The 22716-nt window shown below is 42.4% G+C and overlaps 1 protein-coding gene across 3 annotated transcripts in view; it reads right to left on the minus strand.

Moving 5' to 3' along the window:
* Positions 1-22716, minus strand: part of LOC125008392 (helicase ARIP4-like) — a 51493-nt gene that overhangs the window by 16092 nt on the left and 12685 nt on the right. The window contains exons 2-4 of one of the 3 annotated variants that reach the window (XM_047585611.1): positions 21709-21864; positions 193-433; positions 1-45 (exon numbers count right to left, since the gene is read on the minus strand). The exon at positions 1-45 is cut by the window's left edge and continues 83 nt beyond it. In XM_047585611.1, the coding sequence (XP_047441567.1) occupies positions 1-45; positions 193-433; positions 21709-21864 (442 nt within the window). Of the gene's footprint in view, positions 46-192; positions 434-12367; positions 12906-14571; positions 14769-21708; positions 21865-22716 lie in introns of those variants that run through there. The other 2 variants (XM_047585624.1, XM_047585617.1) reach the window with 2 other exon arrangements.

Raw genomic sequence — 22716 nt, forward strand, 5'->3', positions numbered from 1 at the left:
GCGGCTTTGGTCACGGCCTCCAACTGATGCTCCCTCAACAACTTCCTGAACAACATAGAAACGTATTCAGCTTTAACCTCCTGTTACGTCCGAAACACTTCACCCCCCGAACCAAACCGAACCGAACCAACCCAAACCGAACCAAACAGAACCAAACCAAACCAAATCAAACCGAACCCACTCCGTCCTTACCTGATGTTGCGTCTCATGTGTGCAGGTTTGGAGTTCCTCTTCTTGTTTCCCGTCAGGGCGGCGGGGGAGGCGGGGCTTTGTCTTTGGCTTGGCGGCCTGGCGTGGGGTCGCGGCCCGGGCTGGGAGGAGGAGGGGGGGGGGCGCTGGGGTGAGGTAGACGGGGCCGCGGTGCACGGCCACGCGGCCGGGTCGCCGCCCTGAGCCTCATTCTCTGAGCTGAAGGGGGCGCTGTGGGTCTGGTCTGCGACAGGAAACAGGAAACACAACGACAGCGGTGAGTTCAAAGGTCAGAGGACGAACGATGATTCAGTGGGTTCGACCATGGAGGCGTTTCCATGGTGATAAAAGGAGATTTTGAGGATTTACTGAAAACATGAACCAGGAAACTGATTAAACAAAATGGTTTTGAATATTCTAAACATTAAACATAAATAAGATGATGACTCCAGATTTTAACCACACAAACGTCTCTTTTTGAATGTTATAAACACTTTTATTTTGGCGAGACATCGTCGTCATTCCGAGCTTTAAATTAAACGAACCAGTTGTGATTGAGATTTATCAGGTTATGTGATTATTAAGAAATTTAGAAATTAGAAAAATGATCCTGGACGACAGAACCACGGTTTATTTTTAGAGTAAATCCAACATTTTTTAGACTCATTACGTCTGAAAGGCTTTTATAACAGTGTGTGTTAATCCTTTATGACTCATAGAAAAAGCCCAGAATGATCCGGGACACTGGGTCCGTCTGATTAATTCATTAATGAGAAATAAACAAATCCTCTGTTAATGACCAGAAACAGATTAAAACACTAAAACTGATCAGAATTAACAAACAACCTGCAGATTTACACCGTCGGATATTTTTCACCTTTTGGTTTAAATCTCATTATTCTGATATTTATTGAGACTATTTTCACTTTTTATTGCTTTTATATTAATATTGAAACTTTTGGCTTATACTTATTGTCGAGTTTTATATTTTCCTATTTTTTATTACTTTTTTAAAGAGTGTTTTTATATTTTCATTCTATTTTTACTATGTTGTTATATTTTATCAGTTTATTTATTTATTGATATCTGTCTTAGTCTCCTTTTTATCATTATTTTTGATTATTTTAATATTTATTTGTGTTTTTTGTGTCAGTTTAATTGTGAAGAATTTTAAATGCCATTCTTTTATTTTGAAAGGTGCTATATAAATAAAATTTATAAATGTAATAATTTTTATCATAAATTGTCTTTAAATGCGGAAATTTGCCAAATAATCCACCAAACATATATAATAATATATTTTGTTACTTGTTAGAAATCTGTTTCACTTTGAGTTTGTTTTTGTGAATTCTATCGACCGTCAGTTTTGTTTCCAGTGAACTGATCCGACCGTGGATTTACACTTTCAAATATATTCAAATTGGGATTTAACTAAACTCCGTTTGTGAAACAGCAGGAAGCAGCAGCAAACGCATGAACTCGTTTCACTTTCACCTCCTTCTGCTCACGTCACGTTCTTCCACAAACACACTGAACCAGATCTCAGGCTTATGTAAGAGCCACGAACGCATTCGACTTATGAAACACGAGGACGGGACAGAAACACCGGGGGAAAATCAAGCAGCTCAGACAAACAAACAAACAAAAAACTAAAAGCGACAACAACCCAGAGACGTGAGACGAGAGACAGAGGGACGCGAACACACGTCCATCCAAGATGTAATGGAGCAGACGAGAAAAACAACTTACATAAAACTCCCTCCAGGAGAAACAGAAGCGTTTAAATCAGGGAATAAACTGAAGGTGATTAAATGAGGAGACGGAATAAATCATTGAAGACCAGGAAGCTTTTATCATTAATAATAATGATTATTCTAAGATTAGTTTGTATTTATCGAGCTCCAACAAAAAAAACACACAATGCATTCTGGGTTCGCTGTGCGACGCTGCACTTTTGTTTCAGTTTTAGCGTGTTAGCGCTAACGTTAGCATTCAGCGGCGTCCAACCAGGTGAACCAAAAAAAAGGGGCCGATCTGTGGACGGAGAACAAACGTAAACAAACAACCTTTGACCCTAAAAACGGGGCTGTGACCCACGGCTGTGTTCTGGTTCTGGTTGTGATTCTGACGTTAGCAGCAGAACAAACGTTCAAACGTCGGAGTGGAAGGATCTGAAGACGTTTCATCCCGGTAACGTCTTGAACGGTGGTAAAACACAGTCTAGTTTATTTGAGCCGTGTCCCTGTGAAGCGTCTGTCGGCTCTAATCTGACGAGGAGCTGATAACCAGCGGGTTCTGGGTTCCTTTCCAAAGGGCTGATGGTGCTGGAGCTGTTTGGGTTCATAAACAGGAGCAGTTCCGTTTGTTTTGATCACTTGTTGGTGCTTTTATTTTGAAGGGACGGGGTAAGTGGGCGCCAGGTGAGTTTATAAATAGATGGAGGGAAGAGACAACACTGTGGTTTTCTCCTCCGTGCCTCCATCATGTTTTCAGTATTAACCCGTTCCTCTTATCGAAGGTCAACTTTTATCTAAAGACTGGAAATAAAACCTTTTATCTAACGAGTCGCGCAGCATTTAAATGTTTCCTCAGATTTCGTCCACCAGTTTCTGTTCAACCTCTCAGAACAGTTACATAAGAGCTCAAAGACACATGTGTTTCTGTTTCTATCTGAAGCCCCCGGACCCTAAAACCAAACAGCTCCCCCCCAAAAAAACACGTAGGACTAGGACTAAACCAGGACTAAACACGTCCAATTAGGACTAAACCAGGACCAAACCAGGACTAAACCAGGACCAAACTGAGACTAAACCAGGACCAAACCAGGACTAAACCAGGACTAAACACGTAGGACTAGGACTAAAACAGGACTAAACCAGGACCAAACTGAGACTAAACCAGGACCAAACACGTCCAATTAGGACTAAACCAGGACCAAACTGAGACTAAACCAGGACCAAACTAGGAACAAACTGAGACTAAACCAGGACCAAATTGAGACTAAACCAGGACCAAACTAGGACCAAACTGAGGCCAAACTGAGACTAAAACAGGAATAAACCAGGACTAAACCAGGACCAAACTGGGACTAAACCAGGATTAAACCGGGACCAAACTGAGACTAAACTAGGACTAAACCTGGACCAAACCAGGACTACTCTAGGACTAAACTGAGACTAAACCAGGACCAAACTGGGACTAAACCAGGATTAAACCGGGACCAAACTGAGACTAAACTAGGATTAAACCTGGACCAAACCAGGACTACTCTAGGACTAAACTGAGACTAAACCAGGAACAAACTGAGACTAAACCAGGACTAAACCAGGACAAAACTGAGACTAAACTAGGACTAAACCAGGACCAAACCAGGACTACTCTAGGACTAAACTGAGACTAAACCAGGAACAAACTGAGACTAAATCAAGACTAAACCAGGACCAAACTGAGGCCAAACTGGGAGCAAATGTTCCCACACGTTAAATATAATAATAATAATAAAACAATAGGAGGAGGAGGGAGATGAGACATGAAACACACAAATAAGTTCACCACAAAGACAGAGATCATTTATATATAACCCTCAGTCTAACACACGACCTCAATATGAGACGTTTATGTTCAAGAACTTAAAGTTTGATCTGTCTCAGAGTCACTTTTCACGTCAGAATAATGTTCATTTATCAGGAAAACATCATCTCATCATTCCAGACTTTATGAAAATAAACTCCTGTTTAAGACGCAGCCAAAGTAACTGAATGTTCATGAACATGTCGGAGATCATTCATGGTCTTAGTCTCTTTAGAAAGACAAGACTCTGAAGTTTCTATCACAAAAGACGTCATGATACGATATCATGTGATTCCACACGATATCACACAACACTTCTATGATTCGACAGCTGGAGCCCAGAGCTCTGACTGGTCCATGAAGCTGCTGCTGAAGCTTAAACCACCAGAGGATCGATGGAGTAACTGGTTTTAAATGACGGGAGGTGGAGGTGGTGAGTCAGATTTATAGCTCATATCTATTATTTATTGTCCAGAGTAGAGACGATGGATTAGAGAAATATTATTAACGTACGAACTGCAAAGGTTTTCATGTAAAGTTTATTCTAAGGAAGCTCAGCAGGAAACAAAAGGTTTAAATTCCAATGAACACCTGGTCTTTACAGACTCTGATCATCCGAGTTTCACTTAGACGACGCCCAAAGATGTTCCTCAAAAAACTGTCATTCAGAAACTCAGCTGTTGTCTTTGTTTCAGTTTAGTTTTTATGCTTTTCATGGATATGAGGCTGAAATATTTCCGGGGGAAGATGATGAAACCAACACCCTGTTATTTTTAACTGATTCCTCCAGAACTAAACCACTCAGAGAGATTCTGACTTTTATGGTAGAAACTTCAGAGTCTTGTCTTTAAAACGAGACCAGGACCATGAATGAGCTCCGTCATGTTCATGGAGGATCCAGTGACTGTGGCTACGTCCTAAACAGCCGTTTATTTTTTTTTTTACAAGAGCGGAAATAGGAAACGAGAGGCATCTTTCTCCGGAGCCTCTGGTGTTTTTTTGCATGAAGCCGCCTGGAAGCTGAAGAGCTGAAGTGGCTCTCGCAGCCTTTTCAGACTCTAGAAGCTTCAGCGCGTTGTGACCTGAGAGGTTACACAACACTCAACCTCCGCACAATGACACGTTACATAACGCACCGGTGCTCAGCTGGTTCTGGGTCACAGGTCTTTGTCTGGGCAAGAAAGATGTTTAGAAAAAAAAAAACATCAGCAGCGTCAGTGTCAACAGCGGGTTAACCACCACAGAAGAAGATCCACAGGGTTTGTTTACATATGTTAATTTAGCGGCGAAGCTCAGATTAGATCAGATCTGGATCACAAACCTGAGTGTTTAGTGCAGCGAGGTGTCGGCTCTGCACCGATAAAGTTCAGTTAGCAAACTCAGACATTCACTTTTCCTCATATACACATTTCTCAGTAGTTGCACTTTTATATTTCGCCTATTTTGCATGAAAACACACTGTGTGTTCTCAGTTCTCTGCTTCTGTAACTACTTCTCGGTAGTTTTTATTCGGTGTTTGTTCGTGAAGCTCTGTCTGTTACTGAAGGGAATTAAAATGCATCTAACTGGGACTTAAAGGGAACCGTTGTGCTTCATTATTCCATTGGTTTTGTTGTGTGTTTGCATCCTGTAATATTCTTTTCTGCCTCAGACTTTAAACTGCTCAGTCTTTTCATTCCAGACGTTTGAGAAGTTGAATATTTTCTTTGATTTGAGTCGTGGTTTTAAGTCTTTTTATGGTGATAGAAAACTACATGCAATATATTCACAAGAATAACAACATGTCAACAAAACGGCTGCACCTAAAAAACACAGAATGTAACCGAGCGAACCGAGTCCAGATGGTCTGAGCAGAACACGGTGACTGTGATTAAAGTCTGATGTGAAAGTCAGCTGTTATTTATGAGCTGCTGAACCATTTAAAACACGCCACTAGCATCACAAATAGCTTCAACCATTAGCGTCGCCATTAGCCATTAGCCATTAGCTGGGGGGGCTATTAAGATCTACTATTAGCTGATGTGCTGCTGTATCTATTTTTAATGTATCTTGTTGTTGTGTAGAGGAGCTGCCTTCACACTCACTGAGTATTTTTCTCAGGAAAACGTTCAGGGACGAAAGGATCCGGTGAATAATTTACATTTCCTGTCCGACTGTTTGTAGTAAACATGTGTCGTCATCTGCAAACGTCCTCAGGTTCATCTGATGACACCAGAGTTTAGACGATAACAGACGGTTTCTCCATCTACTCTTATAATACTGGAGTTTCCCTGTGGACGTCATGTAAATAAATCAGCTACAAGGCGAAAGTTATCTGTAGAATATCATATATAGAGCTTTAGAAATCCATCTATCTTGGTACGAGCTGCAGCCTAATGTCACTTTTATTATTGTGACAGGAGGCAAATGTTCAAATATTATTGATCTATGAAGAAGAGATTCAGTAACTTCAGCTTCATCAAATAAAAAAGTGTTAAAACAAATAAACTGTAGTCGTTTCAAAAAGACTAACACACATTTTAACAGACTCACTCTGTGTTTTCATGCAAAACACATCAAATAAAAAGTGCAAATACTGAGAATATATATATATATATATAAAAATAGAAATAAATCACATTCTGTATCTTGTATTTATAAGAACAGACACCACGGAAAACATTCAGTTTCCTCCGTTTCCTCCGTTAAAGAAAAAGCGTCATTTAAACTAAACTTCACTAAACGCTCTGAGCTTTTTCTCAGAGGAAAATAAAGGTCTGACTTTTGGGTCTCGACCCGCCGGTTGTGAGTCACTGTTACAGATTGTGTACATTGCGCTGACGTCGTGACGTCTGCAGTCTGACAACAGGACGTCTGGTTTAATGTGTCAGCGAGTAAAAGACGCGTTAACGAGGTCAGTAGGTCGACGACTTAATTTCTGGAGCGTGTTCTCATATAAACTAAAACTGGTCTTAATCTGTTTGTTATTGTGGGTCAAATGTGTTGTTTTAATAGTGTTTGTTTTGCCCCGTGTCCAGTTTTGTCTATTGTGAGTATCTTAATATGACTGAAAATTAGCATTAGTGCTAAGTTTGGCTCATTTACACCGATGCACCAACGTTGATCAATGTGAACTGTCCCAGTTTGATAAATGAACAAGTGAAAAGTAAAATGGGAACAATGACCCTGTGTTATTTATCATCAGCGTCCTCGCTCCCGTTCTCTCGGGGAGAAAGTTGCCTCCTAACAGACAGAGACTCCGACGAGGAGGGACGCTTATGTAACCGCTGCCTCAGGCTGTTACACAACCAGCACAAGAACCTGAAATCCTGAGCACACAAACGCACCACGTCACGACCAACACACTCACAGGAGGACGCACAAATAACCGCGTCTGACGTCCGCTCTGGATTTTTATGGACGGGGTCCAAACAGCGAAAGGGTCGACAGTGATTTGACGTAAACACAGAACACTCACCGGCCACTTTATTAGGTACAACAGTGAAGTCACTCCAGGCAAATCCTGCTATCCTGCCGTTAGCTGGGGAGGGCTACTATTAGCTGGAATGAGCTACTATTAGTTTGGAGCTTGAGGAGAGCTACAATTAGCTGGGAGGCTAGGAGGCTAGTAAGCTAGGAAGCTAGGAAGCACTACTGTTAGTTGGGAGACTAGTAAGAGCTACTATTAACAAGAATGCAAGGAAGAGCTACTATTAGCTAGAAGGCTATGAAGAGCTACTGTTAGCTAGGGGGCTATGAAGAGCTACTATTAGCTGGGAGACCAGTAAAAGCTACTGTTAGCTGGGAGGCTATGAAGAGTTACTGTTAGCTGGGAGGCTAGGAAGAGCTACTGTTAGCAAGAAGGCTAGGAAGAGCTACTATTAGCTGGGAGGCTATGAAGAGCTACTATTAGCTGGGAGACCAGTAAAAGCTACTGTTAGCTGGGAGGCTATGAAGAGTTACTGTTAGCTGGGAGGCTAGGAAGAGCTACTGTTAGCAAGAAGGCTAGGAAGAGCTACTATTAGCTGGGAGGCTATGAAGAGCTACTGTTAGCTAGGGGGCTCTGAAGAGCTACTATTAGCTGGGAGACCAGTAAAAGCTACTGTTAGCTGGGAGGCTATGAAGAGCTACTGTTAGCAAGAAGGCTAGGAAGAGCTACTGTTAGCTGGGAGGCAAGGAAGCGCTACTGTTAGCTGGGAGGCTATGAAGCGCTACTGTTAGCTGGGAGGCTATGAAGAGCTACTATTAACAAGAATGCAAGGAAGAGCTACTATTAGCTGGGAGGCTATGAAGAGCTACTGTTAGCTAGAAGGCTATGAAGCGCTACTGTTAGCTGGGAGGCTATGAAGAGCTACTGTTAGCTAAGAAGCTAGGAAGCGCTACTGTTAGCTGTTAGCTAAAAACACCAAGTTGTTCTTTCGGAAGCTTCAGATGTGGAATCAGTGAAGATTTAAGTGGATTAAATTTCTCAGAATGAGGGAACAACACACACCTCGGTTACATAAGCACTTCACCTGAATGAGTTGTTAAAGCTGCGTTAGTAGAGCGAGACGCACAACAAAAACACAGCAACACAAAGTGCACACACGACTCTACCAAAAAAAAAAAAACAATAGCTGCAGTAACTTTCCCATGTGGAGGATGTAAACATGACTGGAGGAGAAACTCCGGGGTTTTAAATCAAATAGCGACATTTTAATCTTTTTATTAATTTATTTATAGATCAGATTTATTTAGTTTAGATAAATACTTTATTCACCCTGAGGGACATTCAGTGTCCAGCAGCTTCATCACATAGAACAGACGAGGGAGGAACAGACTGTTTGTAGGCCAGTGTGTCATTACTGGTGAGGAGGAGGAGGAGGAGGAGGAGGAGGAGGAGGAGGAGCGAGGAGCGAGGACACACATGTCTGGATGCTGCTGCCTCTTATCAGAGCGCTGGTCACACTCGAGCCGGTTACATAAGCTTCTCTGGCAGCGCTCAGGACTCGGCGTGTTCTTTCAGCTCCAGAACAACCTCTAAGAAAAATGTGTGTCGTGACATAACACACGCTCACGACGCGACGGTCGGTTCAAATCAGTCAAACTACACATTTTATGACTAAGTACGAACAGATGAGAGGCGCTGGAAATGGAATTTAAGTTTTTGGATTCACACCAAAAGAGCACTCAAACAGTTCCCCAACAAAGTGAGTCTGGATTAAACAGCTTCAAAGCTGCACTTGAACGCACCATAAAGAGGAAAACATCCGACCAGCAGGGGGCAGTAGTCTTTAATATTCATTTAAAAAGGGTTAAGGTTAGCGCCAAGGCTAGGAAGAGCTACGATTAGCTGGGAGGCTAGAAGAGCTAGTATTAGCTACAAGGCTATGAAGAGCTATTATTAGCTGGGAGGCTAGAAGGAGCTACTATTAGCTGGAAGGCTAAGAAGAGCTAATAGTAGCTACAAGGCTATGAAGACCTATTATTAGCTGTGAGGCTAGGAAAAGCTACGATTAGCTACGAGTCTGAGACGCTACTATTAGCTTTGAAGCTAGGAAGAGCTACTATTAGCTACGAGTCTAAGACGCTACTATTAGCTTTGAAGCTAGGAAGAGCTACTATTAGCTACGAGTCTGAGACGCTACTATTAGCTTTGAAGCTAGGAAGAGCTGCTATTAGCCACTGTTAGCCAGTGAAAACAGTGAAACATTCCTGATCTAAATCTTTTGTCCTGGTTTAGTTTCTAAAAACTTTTCACCGACGCGTGTTCCTAATGTTTTGTCCTGCTCCATCTGTGTTTGTTTTTATTTTCTATTCGTAGATTTTCTTGTTGTGTCATTATCTCATTTAACAGTTTAAATCCTTTGTGTTTTACGAAGTGTGATTTTGTCCCTGAAGCCGAACGCGACCAGAAAACAGCAGCACATGATTTTAGACGCATGAAATAAACGTCAAACTCCACCGGCTTCAGTTCAGTTCTGCTTGTGTCGATTCTCAAGCGTCTGGGTTCATATTTATCTCACGTCCGTGTATGTTTCATTGGATTTTACGTTCAGAAAAGGACATAAAAAAAAAAGAGCAGTTATTTGATTTTCATTTTGAAATTTGAAGCATTCAGTACGTTATTTTAGAAACAGTGAAGTGAAGACGACATGACAGAAAATCTAAAAAACTAAAAAACTCCTGCATATAATCAGGGAATAGCAGCTACTCGCTGATAAACAGACGTTAGTTCAGGGACACCACAGACTAACACAGCACCATCCTCAGACGAGCTCTTACTTTGAAAGCGACTACTTCCTGTTGAAAATAAAAAAAAACAAACAGGCACTTTTTTATTTCCATCGAATAAATTTATTTTTACAAACAGAAAATGAAAAGTTTATTTTATCCTTCCTCCACCGCGATGAAGATAAAACGTCTTGAATTTCAAAATGAAAATGAAATAATGTCCTTTACTGAACAGAAACGACCAAAACACACACGGATCATTTCAGCCGTGCGGCTCAAACAAAAAAAAAGAGTCTGTAAGAAGTAAAAGAAAAGCGACTGGAGCCGATTAGAGACGAAACAGGAATGAATAAAGCCAGAGATGGAATCAGACTCTGAACCAGTCAAAGCTCTGAAGCACGTCTGAGGAAACGCTGAATGATGCAAAGCGTCATTTTGTTCTGGTTTCATTGATAAAAGTCGTTTTAGGATCCAACCAACACAACAACCTGTTTTACAGCTTTGATTCCTCCAGAACTAAACCAGCGTCAGTTTACTTTAAATAAAGTAATAATAATAATAAATATAAGGTTATGAGGGTTTTTTGATGACGAGAGGTTCAGGAACAAAGGAGCAGAAATGTGACGGTAATTGAAATAAATCCACGACTCGATTGGACGAGACGATGAAACTGGAGCCGTCGTGTTATGAAAGCTCCACGTGGTCCCGGTGTTTGGCCTGGATGCCGGCGCTGAACAGGACGAGCTGTTCCCGGCCGACTCCCTCCTCCTCCCCCCTCCCTCCCCCGTCCTCCCCCCTCCCTCTGGTTTTTATTGTACCGTCGAGGTGCAGCTGAAGCTCTGAACGTTTCCTCCTCTAATTCGTCGCCGGTGCACAGACTGTTCTCTCTGCTGCTCCGTGAGGACGAACAGCTCGTTCTGTTCAGACTTTACCAACATCAGACTTTCATTTACTCCTCACGTCCGTCTGTGTGAACGGGTTTAACACAGCAGAGACTAAACCACTAAACCTAAACCTCTCAATAAAAACCACATCCCTGCTCTCATCAGGTGGTTTTTTGAGACAATGCAGGGGGTCATGTGACCATCGTCCTCAAAGTGACAAAACTTTAAGAGAATTTTGTAATATCACAACACTTTCAACGGAAACACGTACGAAGAGCAACTGGATTTTATCAAATATCACTTTTAATTTCCCAAAAACATCTGCCATCTTCTGAATGAATCCCCTCCCTGGAAATGTTAGAGCCTCCTACATCCTCTCTTATTTCACTAAAACCGTTATCGACTTTAACTCCAGCATCAGTGGCTCCGTCCGAGCTGCCTCCAGATATCAGCTCATTCAGAGACGTTTCACTTTCTACACAAGCAGATTCCTGGAGATCCAGGACGGGGGACATGTTTTACAAATGGACGGGGGACATGTTTTAGAAATGGACGGGGGACATGTTTTAGAAATGGACGGGGGACAAACGTCCACAGAGCCGCCAATAAACCGACGAGTGGAGCTTCTAGGACCAAACCAGGTCACTTTTCTCCACTTATGACTCACAATACGTTTAGTTTCTGGTATAAAACAAAAAAAAAAAGGCAGCGTTTCCCTAAAAATGATCCAGAAAACCTTAAATCCAGCAGCTGAACAGACTATAAATAAATAAAATGCATAAAAGAACTTGAAGCTTGTTAAATGATACATCTGCTTTAAATTTATGATGGAAAACAAACTTCATGTTTTACTCTTTGAATTCAAAATAAGACGCAGGAAAAAACGAATATTTTAAAAAACCAAACCACAAGTTTTAGCAAACGGACGCAGTTTGGTGCAAACTAATGAACATTAAGTCTGAAAGTCGACATGTGAACGTGCAGAACCTTTAAAAAGCTGAAGCAGATTTCACCCTCTAACCCACTGGTCTCCTGAACCATATTTTTCCGCCTCCACATGCTTCACACTTTTCCAGCGTGGCCTCAGATCCTGGCCCCCGTCCACCAATCACGCGCTGGCATTGGTTTTAGGTAACCGTAGAAACAGCCAATGAGAGGACGGCAAAAAAAAAAAGAGACCGGCTCACAGAGAGAAGAGAAGAGATGGACGCAATAAAATAAAATAAAATAAAATAAAATGAAATAAAGAGAGAAAAACGGCGAGCGGAGGAAGGAGGACGAGGAGGAAAGAAAGGTTAGAAATCGAGGTGAAGATGATTTGACGCGAGAGGACGGGAGGAGACGGACGAGATGTTTGGATGTGGTGTTACACAACCGCGTTAAGTAACTTCTGCTGCTGCTGCAGAAAGAAGACAATTCAAACCTGCAGCTCGTCTCTGATTCTGGTTTTCTAGCTCAGTTTTCCCTCAGAGCTCAGAGACGATGCGTTCAAAGACAAGACGACGTGATAAAAGGCTGAACGTGTCTCCTACCTGTGAAGGACTCGGACTCGTCCAGGAGCAGCATGGTTTAAAAAAAAAAAGAAAAACGCCTCCTCCTTCAGGAGCAGGTCAGGAGTGAGTTTATGCTTTAAATGATGAAAGAGGAGGTGAAGGAGGAGGAGGAGGAGGAGGAGGTGAAGGTGTCCTCCTCTCAGCCTGGTTCTAGTGTCTGATCGCGGACTGACTGACTGAACGAGCGGCTCTGGACGCTGCTTCCTGCTCGATAACACAGCGACTGTGAGGAGGAGGGAGGAGGCTGGAAACTTACATAACCCTTCACACTGGAGCCGGGCCCCCGCGGGGAGGGGAGGGGGGGACTCCAACGGACGACCTCTCCTCCCTCCCCATTACTTCACCTCCCCCCCTCCTAAATGAAAAGAAAGAAAGAACAAGAACAACCCCTCCTACATTTAACACCCAGGAACAACAGAGCATGAACGGAAGTCGGACACAGAAAGAAAGATGAACCGTGACGTCTGGTTCATGTTTGACTGTTTGTTGCTTTAAAGCTGCAGGAAAAAAAAAATAAAAAATACACTTTAAATCCATCTATTTCCAGAAAACCACCAACACTCACTGGCCGAAATATTAGGTACACTGGTCTGGGATAAATTAAAGGATTATCTGATCTTATCTGGTCTTATCACAGACCAGATTTAAATCCTTCTTCGTGACTGTTCTAATGAAATTAGCCCAGAGGCTAGTTAGAGCTACTATTAGCAGGGAAGCAAGGAAGAGCTACTATTAGCTAGCAAGAGCTACCATTAGCTACAAAGAGCTACTACTAGCAGGGAGGCGAGGAAGAGCTACTACTAGCTAGGAAGAGCTACTATTAGCGGGGAGGCTAGGAACAGCTACTATTAACTAAGAAGAGCGACTACTAGCAGGGACTGTTAGCTACTACTAGCTAGTAAGAACTGCTATTAGCAAGGAGGCTAGGAAGCTAGTAAGAGCTACTATTAGCTATGTAGAGGAAACCTAGCTAGTAAGAGCTATTATTAGCTGGGAGATGAGAAGAGCTACTATTAGATCTGAGGCTAGGGAGAACTGCTATTAGCACGGGGGCTAGGAAGAGCTACTGTTATCTAGGTGGTTAGGAAGCTAGTAAGAGTTACTGTAGCAGGGAAGCTAGAGAGCGATACAATTAGCTGAGAGACTGAGCTGCTATTAGCTCTGAGGCTAGGAGGAGCTACCAATTATTAATACTCTTGGAAGAGCAACCATTAGCTTTTAGGAATGCTAGGGAGCTAGTAACAACTATTATTAGCTATGGAGAAGTACAATTAGGTAGGAAGAGCTACTATTGCTATGATGCAGGGACAAGCTACTATTAACTAATAAGCTAGGGAGGTCCGCTATTAGTTACGGAGCTAGTAAGCTAGTTAAAGCTACTATTAGCTATGAAGAGCTGCACTTAGCTAGGAAGCTAAGAAGGGCTGCTATTAAATGGGAGGCTATGAAGAGCTACTGGAGCTACCATTAGCTACTAGCTAGTAGGATGTAGAGGTACTATTTGCTAAAAGGTCAGGAAGAGCTACTATTAGCTAGGAGGCTAGGGGCTACTATTAGCTAGGAGGCTAGGGGCTGCTATTAGCTAGGAGGCTAGGGGCTACTATTAGCTTGTATGTGGTGCTGTTAAAACTGTGAAGGTTTTTGCCACAACAATAGGAACACGCGCCGGTGGAACAGAACAGAGTTTATCGTTGGGACGAAGTGAAAACCTGGTTAGAAAGAAACATCTCCAGTTATTTTAAAGTAACTCTGAAGCTTCATGGAAACCAGATTTACAGCAGGACTCTTTTCTGAATGCGATTACGAAACCGCTTCCATGAATAAAAGTGTAAAAATCGTGGAGGTCCTGGAGCTTCCATCAGGATCAAGTTATTTATTTAACCGGGGACTAATTCAAACTGTTCACAGGAAACAAAAAAGCTTTTTTTTAAAAGTTGTTTATGAATAAATGAACTGAAGGTTTGTGGTGAAAGAGAAGAAGAAGAGAGAGGACAGAGTTTAGTTTCCTTTCTGGGGAACGACTGCATGAATCCACTCAGGCCATTTCATAACAAGCCTTATGAAAGCAGCTGTGGGTGAGGAGCCGGCTGCAGACACATGTAGGTCAGTGTTACAGAAACACAGCGAGACACAAAAAGCAGAGACCCAGAGAAATGCCCCCCCCCCCACAGGTACGTACTCACCCATGTCATGTGGCTTCAAGTGTGTTTGTCTACTCCATGCCTCCCTTTCTGACACTTTCCTTTTTCTGAGTTAACTCCCGCGGGTCTGAGCTGCTTCCTCCACGTCCATGAGAGTCACTTCTTTGAGCGCGAGCGTCCGTCCCCGCGCTCGGCCTCGTCTCTAACTCCAGGGAGGACGCGGGGACGGGACAATTACAAAACAATGAGGGCGCTGAAAGCTGCCCCGGCCCGTTGCATGTAGGAGCCCCCCGCCCCCTCACTTCCTCCTCCTCCTCCTCCTCCCTCCTCCTCCTCTCTCCTCCCTCCTCCAGCGCTGCCTTTCTTGTCTGTCTCCTCCCCCCCACCTCCTGTGATGTAAACAGGCCACGCCCCCTCCCCCCGAGGAGCTCCCTTGGGTAACGAGGCTAACGGGTTCAACCAGGAAGTGAAGGAGGAGAAGAAAGAGGAGGAATTAAAAATGGTATAAAGAACAATTAAAACTATGAGTTATGACAACAAACACATGCACTGAGGAATAACGTTCAATAATAATAACGTACTTTACATATATTTATCTGGCCAGTTTATTAGGTACACTAGTGTAAACATTCAGATAAAAAAATCTAAGTGTGTCTCTCTTATTATTATTATTATTATTATTATTATATTATCCAAGGCCATCAAGAGGTCTATTTGTCAAATGCACATTAGAAATTAAAATTAATTAATTAAAATAAATGAATTAAAATGAAATAATATAAAACCAAAATAATGTCAGCCTAATAAAAGAAAAAACACATTTTTTATTAATATATTGGTATTTTTGTGCATAGTTAAGTTAAAAAAAAGAAATTATGCTAATAGGCTAACGATATACTTACTAAAGAAGCTAATAATAATAATAATAGTAATAAAGTAGTTATTAAAAAAGTATTTAAAAATGTTTTATATTCGAGAACTGATTGAAATAAACGACTAAATTTAATAAACACTCACTGGCCACTTTATTAGGTACACCAGCGAAAACTAAACCTTCGTGCTTTAGCTTCTAGGACCACGAGGAGAAAAGGATTAAAGAAGAGAAGAAAAATAAACATGTAAACGCAACGATGAAAGAAAGAAAGAAAGAAAGAAAGAAAGAAAGAAAGAAAGAAGTAAAGGAGGAATGTGGGGGACGAGCCGTGAACTCAGGGACCTGGTTCAGACCCTGGATTTATCCTCCACACTTCACTTTACACACTAACCCACATAGTCAGGAAGCGCCTGAGGGAGGGAGGGAGGGGGGGGGGGCGACCTTTACCACACTGCCATAGATCTGGTCACTGGCCACGCCCCCTCCCCCTCAAACCAGGAAGCTCACATTTCACTGTTTACATAACCTGGTGGGACCAATGGGAGCCAGATATTATGGAACGAGTTAAAGTCACAGATCAGCGGCCACTTTATTAGGTACAGCACATCACGTCCACGTCGTGGTTTAAATCCTAAAAGCTTTTAAAAACTGGACGAGCAGAGTCTGAGTCGCTTCTTCAGCTCTAAGGGACCAGAGGGAAGTTTGATGTTTTAAATACTTTAAATACTAATGTTCATCATTTTCATCTGGACACTGAACTGTAGTCGCACCTGAGTCAATATTACATTCATTATTATTAAAGTAAAACTATTAATAATTATGGTCATGTCTTTACAAAATCCATTATTATATATCATGGAAACAATCAATCACTAAAATAACAACTAAATAAATAAGAATAAAATGAGCTCATTCAAAAAAATTATTTCTTTTTCTTGTTTTTTTTTTCTGTTTTTTGACAATATATCAAATTTTATATGGAGAAAATCACTTTCAGCTAAGTTCCTCATTACAAACTCACGACTTCTCTCCAGGAAATTAGTTAAATCCGAATCAGTTCATCTCATGTGACGTTACTGCAGTACGTTTATAATTAACTTTCAATTTAAATTTACTCAGCTGTATAAATAATACTTAGTAAAATCTTTCAGTAAAATGCCATGTGATGATTTTAGGCCTAAAAACACATGTTAATTTAATAGTACATCAAAATGAAACCAGTTATTTTACACTGAAGCTGAATACAGGAACGTGTCATCGGCTAATAGCAGCGCTAACTAGCTTCATAGCTAGCCTCATAGCTAACAGTAGCCTCCTGTGATTCAGTTATATACAAATGTTTTCACTGGTGTACCTAATGAAATGGCGACCTTTCTGCATATTTACCCTGTGTAGGACGATGAACTGATTTCCTCCACGACGTCCTACACGTTTGAGTAATTGTTGCTGTAATTATTTCACACTTTCTGTGAATTTATTGACATTAATTTCATGTTTTTGTCAGTACGTCCAGCTCTTACATTAAACATCATGAAACTATAATTAATGGATCCGTGTCTCTGATTCAGTCGAGTCCCTGGACAGGAGCCGCGATAGTTCACCCCATGGTCATAATGTTAAGGCGGACATGTCATGTCTCAAGTCATGTGAACATGTGAAAATAAAATGAATAAACAAGAAGCTGGGCAGTGCGATGAGGCCGTCTGGTGCGTCAGTATGTGGACCAGCTGGTGTTAGTGCGTCACCTCCCACTCTGGGCTCCGATCGGACGCTAATCAGGTCACATGACGCCGCGTTATGAAAGGTTGTTTTTTATCCTTCTACAAACTTAACAACAACACTTTTATTCAAAATAAGACAAGATCGTTCTTAATAATTAATCATTTATCCCACAACGGGATAAAACATGTCAGACATCACTTCTCAGCCTCCTAGCTAATAGTAGCTATTCCTCGCCTCCCAGCTAATACCTGCTCTTCCTAGCCTCCCAGCTAATACTAGCTATTCCTAGCCTCACAGCTAATAGTCGCTCTTCCTAGCTTCCCAGCTAATACTAGCTCTTCCTAGCCTCGCAGCTAATACCTGCTCTTCCTAGCCTCCCAGCTAATACTAGCTATTCCTAGCCTCACAGCTAATAGTCGCTCTTCCTAGCCTCTCAGTTAATAGCAGAAATTCCTAGCCTCCAAGGTAACAGTAGCTCGTCCTCATCTTCCTCATCTCCTAGCTAATAATAGCTCTTAACAGCACTTCCTAGCCTCCCAGCTAATAGTATCTGTTCCTAGCTTCCAGGCTAATAGTAGCTCTTCTAGTCTCCCAGCTAAAAGTAGCTCTTCCTAGCCTCCCAGCTAATAGTAGCTCCTTTTAGCCTCCCAGCTAATAGTATCTCTTCCTAGCTTCCAGGCTAATAGTAGCTCTCCCTAGCCTCCCAGCTAATAGTAGCTCCTTTTAGCCTCCCAGCTAATAGTATCTCTTCCTAGCTTCCAGGCTAATAGTAGCTCTCCCTAGCCTCCCAGCTAATAGTAGCTCTTCCTAGCCTCCCAGTTAATAGCAGCAATTCCTAGCCTCCAAGGTAACACTAGCTCTTCCTAGCCTCACAGCTAATAGAAGCTCTTCCTAGCCTCACAGCTAATAGTAGCAATTCCTAGCCTCCAAGCTAATAGTAGCTCGTCATCATCTTCCTCATCTCCTAGCTAATAATAGCTCTTCCCAGCACTTCCTAGCCTCCCAGCTAAAAGTATCTCTTCCTAGTCTCCAGGATAACAGTAGCTCTGCCTAGCCTGCCAGCTAACGGTAGCTCTTCCTGGCCTCACAGCTAATACTTGCTCTTCCTAGCCTCCCAGCTAATACTTGCTCTTACTAGCCTCCCAGCTAATAGTAGCTCTTCCTAGTCACTTTTCTTTTACCACTGGCTGCAGTTTTAAAAAAGTCATTCATAAAAAAAAACATTTATTAGTGTATTACACTAATAAATAATAAATCTCAGCTAATAGTAGCGCTCCCTGGCCTCCCAGCTAATAAAATAAATCGTATCTATAATTTATAAAGTTATCTATGAACAATAATATACATAATCTTATCTTATAATTATGTAGAATAGAAACTGAAATATGTCTTCGTGGATTTCAGTGAGTCAATCTGTAACGAAGCCCAGACTCATTCTGGTTCCAACCAACATTAAGTCGTAAACTAATCCAACTCCATGACGTCGTCCTCAACAAGTCGTTTGTCAGGTGGACACAACCCACGAGGTCCCTGACAAAAAAAATAAACTAATCTCTTCACCGGCTACTCAGCCCAGGGGCTAAAACTTTTCATCTCCACCAATTAAACTTCATTTATTCCTCCATTTCCATTTACTTTAACGTTTCTTCTTTGCTTTTGGCAAATAAAACTAAATGAGAACACAAGCTTGGGCCTAATCCCTCGATTTATTTCTGCATGAAAGCTACAAATACCTGCAAACAGCTACAGATACTGTGATTTCCCACATGTCTGTGTGTGTCACAGACGTCCAGGTACCAACGAGATCGCCATGACAACCCCAAAGGATGGTTCAAAAAGAAAAGAAAAGCCAGTTATCACCCAGCAACAATACGTCCTAAACTTTACCCAGAGAGACGCGGACGTCCTTTAAAAATGTATTTATGTAAAAACAAAACGGTGCGAGATCAACAGAGCAAAGTCGAGTCGAAATGGAAGAAAGAAAATATGTGTTTTACTTCTTTCTCTACTTCCGTCACATCCTGAAGGATCTGATCCATCTACCTGGTGTTAATGGATTAAAATGTGTCTCTGTTAATTCGTCCTCAGCCAGAACTAGAGATCTGATCTCAGTCTGAGTGTCAATCAGCTGCAGCGCCACCATGTGGTCAGTGGAATAATGTATCAGCTGGTGTCTCTGATGGATCTCTACCTACCACTGGACCAGAACCAGGACCACGTGGTTCTTCCTTCTCCTTCCTCCTCTTCTGGTATAGATGCTGAGAACAGCTCCAGATCCACTTGTACAGTCTCTACTGGGTCACTTATACAAACGTTACACAACGTTGGTGTTGGTGCTGTTGGTGCTGCTGGTGCTGCTTCCTGGTGTGAGGACCTGAACCTTTTCTTTCTGGTGGAGGATGATTAACGGTTCCCCGTCATCCGACAGGAGCAGGAAGGAAGTGTTCTTCACGGGTTCACGGGTTTCTGCTGCCTCGGCCCAAACATAACAACCAATCTGTCTCTGAGTCACGGCGAGAGAAGCCCACAGGTCTCCAGCTGACTGCTACAGGCGACCGGATTTAACGGACCTGGACAGACCTGGACCAGGACCTGGACAGACCTGGACCTAGACCTGGACCTGGACCTGGACCTGGACCGGGACCTGGACAGACCTGGACCTGGACCTGGACCTGGACCAGGACCAGGACCAGGACCTGGACAACAAACTACACGAGGCTTTACTTTAAAAACACAAAGATAAAAGACAAATACTTTGTTCCATCAACAGCTTCATCCACATGAAACAAGCAGGACTTTCTTTCCTTCCCTTCATTCCCCTTCAGACGTTTCTTCCCGTTGGGATCGTGTCATAGATATTTACACTGTGGGATGTGTCTGATAGACTTTTATATCTAGATACAGTCAGTGCGTTTACATACAGGTGAAAAAAACGAATTATTGCCTAAATCGGACTAAAACATGAGAACTTAAGTGCATGTAAACACGTTACTCCGATTAAAATCCGATTGAGACGCCCAGATAATGCGATTGGAATTCGGTTTTCTCCGCCATGTAAAAGCCTTAATCGCAGTATTGATCGGATAATGCGTGTGCGCATGCTCCACAACCGCTGCGCTGGCGTGTGACCCCGGAACAAAAACATCAAAGAAAGCGTAGAAGAAGAAGAAGAGAAATGTTAGCCGCTAGAAAAACCGTCTGAGGGACAGCGCGAATCTTACCTGTTGCGTGAACATTACGTTCAATTTATTTAAAAAATATTTAAGAAATTACCATTATCCGTCTGGTTGTTGTTTAAATGCCGGTCTGCGCAGGAATGACTCTTATTTATTATATCACGTAATAGGTCAACCGGAAATCGGGCCGTATTAACGTGGTATTATCCCGCTGAAAAGACACGTTATTTTAATCATTATTGTGTATTATTTGGATTACCGCCGATCGCGGCGAATGTTAGCATTAGCATATGCATTCATTTTCCCATTGACGTTAGCCGGGAGCTAACGCATAATTGTATAACGGTAGTTTCGGTATATAAAGCTAATTCCTAAACTTTGTTTGTCCAGTTCTACAGTGTTTCTCAAGTAAATACTCTAAGTCAGAGTTTTTCTTGGGACTTGTTTATCTGCCCAGCTTCTTTCTTTCTTTCTTTCTTTCTTTCTTTCTTTCTTTCTTTCTTTCTTTCTTTCTTTCTTTCTTTCTTCCTTCCTTCCTTCCTTCCTTCCTTCCTTCCTTCCTTGTGTTCCTGGTTCTAGTCCAGTGGTTAAGTACAGATCCATCAGAAGCAGCTGATACAGTATTCTACTGACCACATGGTGGCGCTGCAGCTGATTTATTCTCTGAGATCAGTTCGAGGACGAATTAACGGAGACACATTTTAATTAAGACCAGGTTCTTAAAAGCCTCAGGGCCTCGTTTGGTTCAGAGCAGAATTAAAAAGCAGCCTCCTCCTTCCTCCTGCTCCATGAGGTCATTTAAAGACCGACCCCAGTTACACTCCTCCAACCAAAGTTTAAATCTCCTTCACACACACACGGTTCAGCATTTAATAGAACTAATAGATGATTCATCGGGTTATGTAATACATGCTGGCAACAGGAGCAGAGAGACGAGAGGAGGAGAGGAGAGTTTGGTTTGTTTCCTGAGGGAGGACTGAAGGCTGGAGGCGGCGAGGAGAGTCGTGTCTGGTCCCTGCTTCGGTTTGTTCAGATATATTTTTTTTAAAAAACAAAACAAAAAAAACACAAAGCCTGGAGACTTTCATTTGTGCTGCAAGTGTCAAGTAGAAAAACAACATCTGGCTACATGTCTGTAAAACAGCTGTGATTCAAGGTGCTTTCACACTCGGGATGTGAAGAGGACTACATCTTCTTCTTCTTCTGTTTTAGGGGCGGTTAGGTAATGTGCAAGCGGGCAAAAAGCAAAGAAGAAGAAGACAGAAGTCTACATCTTCTTCTTCTTCTCTTCTGTTTTAGTGGTAGCTGGGTAATGTAAAAGCAGTTAAAAACCATAGAAGAAGAAGAACAAGAAGAAGACTACGTCTCCTTCTTCTTCTGCGTTGAGACCAATACGAGGTGACTCACCAGGCGTCCAGTCATCTTCGTCGTCTCCATCGTTGTCGTCCTCGCTGATGATCCAGACGTCCTGGTCCTCCCCGTCCACACGTCCCTCTCCGTCCTCAGACATCCTGACCAGGAGGCGGCTGCTACCTGAGCATGGTCCAACCCACCCACACACACCTGGAACCAGGAAACCAGTCCACATCAAAACCCATTCACCTCTGATCCTAATTAACCTCGTTAATACGCTAAAACGTTCACCTGGTGTAACGGCGGTAACCATGGTAACCTTTACTGATCATCTGCTAATAAATAAATAAATGAGCATCTGGTTGAGATGAGTTTCCAGGAGGGACAGAAAAACAACAACATCTGTTCCTTCCTATTGTCCTGATCTTCCCTTCTTCTTCTTCTTCTCTTTATTCAATCTCCTACTTCTTCTTCCTCTTCTTCTTTATGTTTCTTTTTCACCTCCCCTTTGTCCCCCACCATCCCCTCATCCTCTTCTTCTTCTTCTCTTCTATTTCCAGTATATGTGATGCTACCTCATCATCAGTGATTGCTGATGACTTTCCTCTGATGCCAACACACATCATTTTCCAGTCTCCATGGTAACGGCCCATCTCCGATCACACGGGTTGAACTAATATTGACCCATGTGAGCATCAAACTCATCTCAGTCTAAACGTGTGAATCTTTGTGTGTTTTTCTGCTGAATGAGTGAAATGTTGTTGTAGTCGCCGTACGTCTCACATCGCTCACCGAGGCTCGTCACCATGAATAAAACAACCTCCGTGGTCTTTGACTCTCAGATGAGTCCAGACGCAGCGTGAGCATCAGGGAGCGTTTCCTCTTCATCTCCTGCCAGCTCACCTTGCATAATGCTGCGTTACGTAAACAGGCGGCTGCAGCCAAGCAGTTTAAAAAGCCTCAGAAATCAAATCCCAGATAAAACCAGTCAACTTTCATTCTCCGTCCAAAAATACAGAATGAGAAAGAATTCAGGTAATGATAGCACAGGAGGGAAGGAAG

Source organism: Mugil cephalus, chromosome 1, assembly GCF_022458985.1.
Source record: "Mugil cephalus isolate CIBA_MC_2020 chromosome 1, CIBA_Mcephalus_1.1, whole genome shotgun sequence".
Taxonomy (NCBI): domain Eukaryota; kingdom Metazoa; phylum Chordata; class Actinopteri; order Mugiliformes; family Mugilidae; genus Mugil; species Mugil cephalus.